Source organism: Morone saxatilis, unplaced genomic scaffold (assembly GCF_004916995.1).
Source record: "Morone saxatilis isolate NCDOM2014 unplaced genomic scaffold, NCSU_SB_2.0 Contig17, whole genome shotgun sequence".
Classification (NCBI taxonomy): Eukaryota; Metazoa; Chordata; class Actinopteri; family Moronidae; genus Morone; species Morone saxatilis.
Window position 1 is genome coordinate 25,227,501 of NW_023339729.1, and position 7,896 is coordinate 25,235,396.

General features: G+C 37.8%; 2 protein-coding genes across 2 annotated transcripts; both read left to right on the forward strand.

Moving 5' to 3' along the window:
* The first annotated feature begins 821 nt into the window (after positions 1-821).
* Positions 822-4,009, forward strand: LOC118327294. Its single transcript, XM_035660596.1, has 3 exons — positions 822-920; positions 1,769-1,801; positions 2,080-4,009. Exon 3 carries the CDS (start codon positions 2,139-2,141, stop codon positions 3,297-3,299), a length of 1,161 nt encoding a protein of 386 aa, XP_035516489.1. The 5' UTR covers positions 822-920; positions 1,769-1,801; positions 2,080-2,138; the 3' UTR covers positions 3,300-4,009.
* A 627-nt stretch (positions 4,010-4,636) lies between these two features.
* Positions 4,637-7,506, forward strand: si:dkey-96g2.1. The gene is made up of 3 exons (XM_035660782.1): positions 4,637-4,724; positions 6,118-6,233; positions 6,560-7,506. Exons 2-3 carry the CDS (start codon positions 6,118-6,120, stop codon positions 7,134-7,136), a joined length of 693 nt encoding a protein of 230 aa, XP_035516675.1. The 5' UTR covers positions 4,637-4,724; the 3' UTR covers positions 7,137-7,506.
* Positions 7,507-7,896: the final 390 nt, after the last annotated feature.

Below are 7,896 nucleotides of genomic sequence, written 5' to 3' on the forward strand. Positions count from 1 at the left end.
GCCCTCATCAGTTAGGGCTATGTTACAACACGAATGATGAGGTCTCTATTAAACTTCCTACATCAAACAGCAGAATGTTTTTCTGCAGTTCCTCTCTCGATATAATTTATTGTTCATATAAGGTCATGCAGCCATGGTCTGGTCTGAGGGTTTGGCCACAGTCAGACTCTCCCCCTATAAAAATGTCACTCTCTTCTAACCACATTCAATGCCTTCCACCAAGAAGGAAACAGAGTCGGTCAACAGGATTTGTCTCCCCACTAATACAGGTAAAAACATTTTTCTCTTGGCTAGATTTAAGAAAAATCATATCTCTAAACAGAAAATGTATTTAATTATATAATAATTAATTTTATTTTGCTATGTTCGTCTGTGTGTAGTGTTGTAACTCATTACTAGTGATAATATTACAGAAATATAATTACTTTCCCCAGTGACTAGTAGTCTAACTCATTTTTCAGTAATAATATTACAGTTAGCCCACCCAAAGAAAATAGTTATTTTACTTTTCAGTTAAACTGTCATTCTAAAATGGAGGTCAGAGAGGTGCAGTCATATTTATACATAGAATTTCAATAAATTCCTTCTCAAGAAAAAGAAAAAGAAAAAGATTTGGCAGATTTATTTAAATTACACATTTTAATGTTTCATGTAAATATGCAAAATCTAAACATTAGAAGTAAAACTATCACGAGCAGCTTGTTTTGTGGTGAAAGCTTGCTTTTTTTAATTTTAAAAAAAACTGCTGAAGATAGAGACATTATGAGATCCTCTATGCTGATGATGTTTTTTAAAAACCCTCAGATGGCGGGCCTGTGCTGGCTGGCTGTAGTGCTGGTCTTGTTGCTGTCTACTGGAAACAGTTGGGCTGTGGTGGACCAGAATGAACTTGCAACAATCGTATTTAATATCGTGCCCACGTGAGTCAACTTGTTTAATGTTCAGATTTAACTCTCATTAACATTGCATGTCTATAAACCCTGCTGTTGCATGATTGTGTTTCGGGCCTGTGTGTAAAGTAAGAGTGAAAAAAGAATTTCCCCTTGGGGATTAATAAAGTATATCTTAATTAATACCTGACACATTGATTAGATATCTGGATCTGGAATTCTTCTTTTTACATGATTACTTTCCATTGATTTTGTGAACTCCTCTGTTAATCCGTCCCTCCAGGAAGTTACAATGTTGCAATCGCAACAATTCAAATTCAAATTCAACCAATCCCTGTGTGACCTTGCAATTTGACCAGTCATTGTAGTTTCTTGCGCAAAATGTCACCAAACTCACTTCCTTGTTTATAATTGTGAAGATGCAGAACATACAGACATGTATGATGCAATCGCCTCACATTTACCCTCCAAACAGTCCGATTTTATTCTCACTGAAACAAGTTGTCAGTTTGCAATGAGTTATCCAAAAATTCTCAGGGCTTTAATTAGTCACAGCTAACACCTGCTGCTGCAGTGAAAAAGGGTCTATTTGGAAAGCAGCAAACTTGTCTGTGTTGAGAACAGCCAAGTGAACTAACGCAGAGTGTCCGTTAAACACAGACCATTGTCTGTGAGCAAGCTGTCCTAGATCTTAAAAAGGTCCTGGACAATGAATTCTTATAAGAACCTTGAGAGTGGGCTGTTGTTGATTGTCTGTGTCTGATATTCAGTCTTTTATAATCAATGCATCGTACCATCTATCAAACTCTCTGAACTTCTGTTCTGTATCAAACGATCAAACATACCAGTAAAAAATTTGTATCTGTTTCCTTTGGCAGGTATAGACCACACTACCCGGTCAACGGTAAAAGGTTAGCAAGTAATGAATTAAACTTAACTCATATAGAACTGTTTAAAACTATAGTTACAATGTGCTTTATAGCAAAGAGAGATGACTATAAAACCAGAACCAAAAACTGACAGAACAATGCTACATGATACAATGCATGCCCTTGAGGATTTTTCATGTGTCTATTTTTGAATTCACATTAAATATTACATCTGAAGTTCAGGACAGATAGATTATCTTTCTGTTGCTTCTACTTCTTAAAAAGTTTACATTTTGTGTATGTGTTTGTTCCTTTTACAGTAGATCACCCATGTTCAGCCTGGCTGTAGCCGTTCCATACGACGATAAAACCAAAAAGTATGATATCAGTCAAGTCTTTAACACTGACTCTGCAAACTGTCACTCAAAAATGTAAAGTGTACCCTGGCCGTAGAGTGGTTGCAGCCACTGTTCTGAAATGGCCTGATGTTGTGAAATGGTGTCCTAATGAACCTGTGCAATGGAAGGATGTTCTGACAAAATGTAATCAAGAGTCTATGACATGGGCTGAGCTGAAGCAGATGCGTCAGGATAGTAAAACTGAGAAAGAGTGCCTTGAATCGGTTTCGAATCGTAGAGCTGATCATGCAGAGTACCGTACTCTGCAGCACTTCAACTTGGTCAACAATCAAAATGATTTGTTGCTTTTCTACGTTCTTGCTTCTCCATGTCATGACAAATGTGCAGCTGAGGGAGTATCAGGGAATATTCTCGAAAGCGTTAAAAAGATTAAGAATTGGAATAACTATGCTCTTGTGTTTTCCGATGTGTTCCAGCCCCCTGGTAAATCCGAACTTGAGGAGAACCGTGAAGCCCTTGAGCGGCTTGTGCAATCAGTTGGTCTGAGAAACATATTCCGTTGCAACATAAAAGGTACACCTGAGTGCAGAAGCTGCTCTGCTGGTAATCAAGTTGCCCCCTATTGTTTTGAAGACAATTCCCAGCCTGGTCCCAGCAACAACTTGCCATCCACTTCACAAAGCAACAATATTAATCCAAGCGCAGGGGTGTCCACAAATGTTGGCAGTAATACAGGAGGAGGTCAGGGTGGCAGCGGCAGTGGAGGGGGCAAGTGCCGCCAAAGACGTCGCAAGGGCAAGAAAGGGAAGAATATTAATGAAGGTGTCCGTAATACAGATGTTGACAGTAATACAGGAGGTCAGGCTGACCTTAGCAGACACAAAGCCAGAAAAGTGGGTGGACGCAGAGTAGGGAGAAAACAAGGAGGTGGGGGGAACAAGCAGAAGAGTAAGAAGAAAACACAGAAAAACAAAAGGAAGAAAGCGCAGAGCAGAGGGACAACACAGTGGAGCCAGGGGGTAGAGGAGAGGGCTAAACAGCAGAGTGAGAGGAGGCAGAAGAGTAAGCAACCAAAGAGAAGGGAGAACAGGCCCAGGGGTGCAGAAATGCAGAGGATTAATCAACCACGGAAGACAAGAAAGGACAGCGGAGTTAGTGGGAGGAGAGGATACGCAGAATGAGCTTCAAATCTATGTATACATAAACGGCCATAAGTCTTTACCAGAGAGTTTGCAGAGAGGGGACATGAAATGTACATAAAATCTAATTGGCCACCCCAAGTGCCACCCAATTCTCCTTACCTGTTCCACTCCACTTTAAGAGAATAAGACAGGCTCTGTTTTATAGCTTGATTGAAGATATTGGTATCATATGAAACTAGATGACCTACCGCATCCACTGCTATCAACATGACATGCTAGCATCTTGGGCAGGAGGGCAAATAATGCTCAAAAGTTAGGCTAAATTTTAAGCGATGGAAAACCTGGCATCTGATCTCAAGATATCTTAATGAAAATTGGTTCTATGGGTACCCACAATAGTGTATTTGAATATGTCTGCACACTGGGGCCCATAAACAGTATTGGAATTGCATAAATTGGGAATGACTGAAATAATGAGACACGTATTTCATGCCACCCCTGCATAAGTAAGTGCCTCTCACCCCAGTTTAAAAAAAGTCACCCCCGCAATTATGGCTCCTATTTGTATGCCTCATAGTGCTACATTAGTAATACAGAAACTACATTTCCCAAGAGGTCCAGCTTCAGCCACCAGGGTGAACACAGGGTGATGTTATGCATACTGCCAATGATTAGGACTAAAATTCATACAGTACTCATGTCATTGTCTACTTCTGTAAATCCTATGATTATTTTTGTTTTTGATTAAAGCTTGGCTCAGCATCCATTCTGCTCTGTCTGTGTGTCATTTTGCAGCATCACTAGCATCATTTCACAGGTTTGACCCCTGTAGTCCAGCATATTTTAAAGACCACACATTTCTCTGCTCACTTCTTCCCTCAATGTTTTATTACATGAAAACAAAACAAAAAGGTTTAGGATCATGGTCATGGTTTGGCCTGAAGGTACACGTGACGTCAATTAAGCTGACATACTTGTTGTTTATCAGAGAGTGAAGGCCCTGTAAAATATATGTCTTTAAGTTTACATCTTAAAATAAAAATCTTAACTTAGAAAGAAGCAATTTCACAGTTTTTCTTACACCCTGCGACCCCATTTAAAGCTCAATTATTTCAATTAATTAAAAACACATTTTAGTTTAAAAAAAAAACACAATTTAATCATTATTATTTGATAACATTTTAAAACTAAAAAAGGTGTCGTGTCTGTTTCAGCTGCTAGAATTCTTCCTCTTCTACACAGACAGTAGAAACCACACTGCGCCTTCTTCTCCATTTCAGCCAAATTAATCACCATCCTCAATCTGCAAGTCACGACGAGGCAGAGTTGGTGTTACACTCTTTTTCTCAGGGGGGCAGTCTGTGGGCAGAGGGCAGGGCAGTTAGTCGGGGAGTTGGTCAGTTGTTGTTTGCCAGAAGACGACGGCTTTAGAGCATCCCACAAACATCTTTCCCCAACACACAGGTAAAAGAACATCTTAAAATCTAATGCTCTGTGTGTGCCACCAACATATCAATTAAAAGGGGAGAGCTGGTAACTCAATACCATGTAATATTTCATACAGATGTGGAACGACTTCAGTTTAATTTGACTTTGAACGTGTGGTTACTGTCGACCCTGTCAGTTGGGCCAAAAGTAACACAGCAGTTTAAACATGAATTATATAAATTATTGTGAGTTATATGACGATTTCCTTTTTAATATATAATTGCAAACACATTATGTCCTTTATCTTTAATTAATCTTATCTTATCTTTGAGAACAATAGTATAAACAGTAAATGGTTTTAAGAGAACATTTAATAGGATAAAGTGTAAAGATTTGACTTTACATTACACACAATATTCAGCTGACATGATTACCAACATTATTATTTCAACTTTATTCATTAATAAAAAAAATGTTTGCAACTGAAAAAGTTGCTCTAAATCAATAAATTTGAATTTTTATCGTAAAATTATTTAATTAATTGTATGAGTTACTTGCTATGAGTGTGACTGTGCAAAGTAATTTTATTTGATTTAAAGTTGACGTCACTGTAACTTTGAGATAATGTAAATAAAACATATATTTATTGTTCTTTTCTGGGGTTTTTTAGAGTAACAGATCCTGTGAGAGATAATAGTGAAGGTGAGTTTTCTGCATTGTTTAATCTATAACCTTTAACTGCACTGTGAAAGTGAAAGCAGCAGTACATGAAATTATATCTGTGTGCTGATATTTTATTGGCCGTTAGTATAAAAAATTGATTATTGTTTTAGCCGATAATTACGTTCAATAATGTGGAAAATGGACATCACTTAAAGTCTTGGCTTCAGCAGTTTCATCAAAGAATAGTGCAATTTCTTTCGCTGTTTAGAAACCAAATTTTATTTATGTGATCATGTCTGCGATGCGGTTTAGCTTTGTGATCTGCGTTTCAGAAGTGGAGCGTCTTCAGAGCGTGTTGCCTGTCCGACGTTGTTTACTTGTGCAATTTGTCCTTAAAAAGAAAACAAAATGATATTTCTCCGCTTAAAATCTCCTCTAACTCTGACTGATTGACTTCTGGTCTGGTCACACTGTCAATGTAGCGTGAAATTCCATACGGAGTCTGCGTGGTATTTTATTTAGAAAAATAGACCGGACTTTCTGCTTCCTGTTCTGTGCTGCGGCTGGGACTGGTGGGATTTGAACACATGCTCTATCACTCGTGATAATCTTGATATTGATTTGGGAACAATGACATGTTACACTGTTACACACTGGACCTTTAACAGCTCTTCTTTTTTCATAACGTGTGCTATAAAGTGATGAGAATTTAGTTTTCCCTTTTCACTGACTCTCTTATGTAAGAAATAAATTGATCTGTGTGCAGATGGCTGCCGTGTTTTGGATGGCAGCGGTGCTGGCCTTTACCCTGTTTACTGGAAACAGTTTGGGTGATGTGGATCAGAACAAGCTTGCACAGTTTGTACGAGGCATCAACACAGAGTGAGTAAATGTTCTTCTAGTTCCTGAAAGTACAAGAAAATACAACTGATACATGAATACAGTTGATCTTCAGTCACAAGTTGTCACTAACTTCACCCCAAAAACCCTTCAACAACTTATTACCTGATAATTATGAGATAAGATTTCCTAAAAAATAATTCTGCTGTTTCTAAATTAATGACTTCTTATCTCATTATTCTCCCATTTCAAAAAAAAAAAAAAAACACCATCCATAAATACTATACCATAATCTATCTCCATCCAGTGTTGTATCTATACTGATACTCTGACACAAGGTAACACTGTGTGTCTGTTTTCTTTGGCAGGTACAGCATTGAAGGCCAGGTCAGTTGGGCTGTAAACATCCCCGGAGACCAGGATGTGAACAAGCTTAAGAATATCTTTAAAGAAGACCCCGCAGAAACTGTGAATGACAAGGTTTCAAAGGATGAAGTGTACCAAGGTACCAATGTGGTTGCAGCAAAATTTAAAAAGTTTCCCGAATATACTGAGCATGCAGAGGCACGTGTTCTGGACAATATGAAACCTTTAGCTAACAGAGGTAAAGGTAAAATTCTGCTCTTCTATTCATACCTTTCTCCATGTGGTGCAAAGTGTACAAATACAGACAATGGGAACAATATCCTGAAAAAGATTGATACAGTCTGGAAGAACTACCAATGGAAAGACCACGCCTTTGTGTTTTCTAAAGTTTTTGACAGGACCAGTAAAGGTACTGTGATTAAAAAGACGGAAATAGAGGCCGCCCTTACTCAGCTTGGAAAATCCAAACTAGGTCACAAAATATTTCGTTGTTACAAACCAAAAAACAGAGAATACAAATGCACTAACTGCTACATCAAAGGCAAACTTTTAAATGAGTGTGTTGACAACAATGTGTGAACAACAGGAGCTGTGGTGGGGTTGTCATGGAGTAGAGCAGTTCTGGGGACCACACTGCTTCAGGCTTTAACTGGATCATATTTAAAATGGTATTTTATAAAATATATTTAGCCTTATTGATTCTCCTTTAACTAAAAGCTTATTACACTGAGGACCAAAATACACATAAAATGTTTTCTTGTGCTTAGATAATTGTGATTATAAAGTGATGTGATTCATAAACAGTTACAGAGCATAAAGCTAATTTTGTTCTATACTCAAAATGCATAATTGAAACTAATGTTAAACCTTGATGTTTGATGTATGTTAACCTGACTAATTACGGGACTCAATCATTGTATAAAGCAATATTATACCCTCTGATTTTCTGTTCTTTCTGATTAAAGCTTGGCATTCTCATTCTGATCTGTCTGTGTGTCATTTGGGAAATACTGTCATCTGCTAACCTGTTTGAACTCTGTAAGTTCAACCTGCTTTACTAACTTATATTTGAGGTCAATCACACCTGAAGGGAGGTGTGCTACTGCAGAACAAGACTTTCTGAAAAAACAAACAGGTGTAGATGATAGGAAAAGTCAAACTGTGTCACATTGGTGTGCCTCACCCTCATTGATATAAGTGTGGTGTGTTCAGTACAATTCAACAGCACCACAAACACAGTGTAGTCAGATTTCAATTAAATAAAAAGACATTTTAGTGAAAAAAACACATTATTTCATAATATTTGATAACATCGATTAAAAAAGTGTCTGTGTCTGTT

What these genes read in the sequence shown, in the direction of transcription:
- LOC118327294 (XM_035660596.1), top strand. Translation starts at nt 2,139, where the DNA reads ATGATATCAGTCAAGTCTTTAACACTGACTCTGCAAACTGTCACTCAA.
- si:dkey-96g2.1 (XM_035660782.1), top strand. Translation starts at nt 6,118, where the DNA reads ATGGCTGCCGTGTTTTGGATGGCAGCGGTGCTGGCCTTTACCCTGTTT. An exon ending in GTACGAGGCATCAACACAGA is followed by an intron (nt 6,234 to 6,559) that starts GTGAGTAAATGT and finishes TTTCTTTGGCAG; the next exon opens with GTACAGCATTGAAGGCCAGG.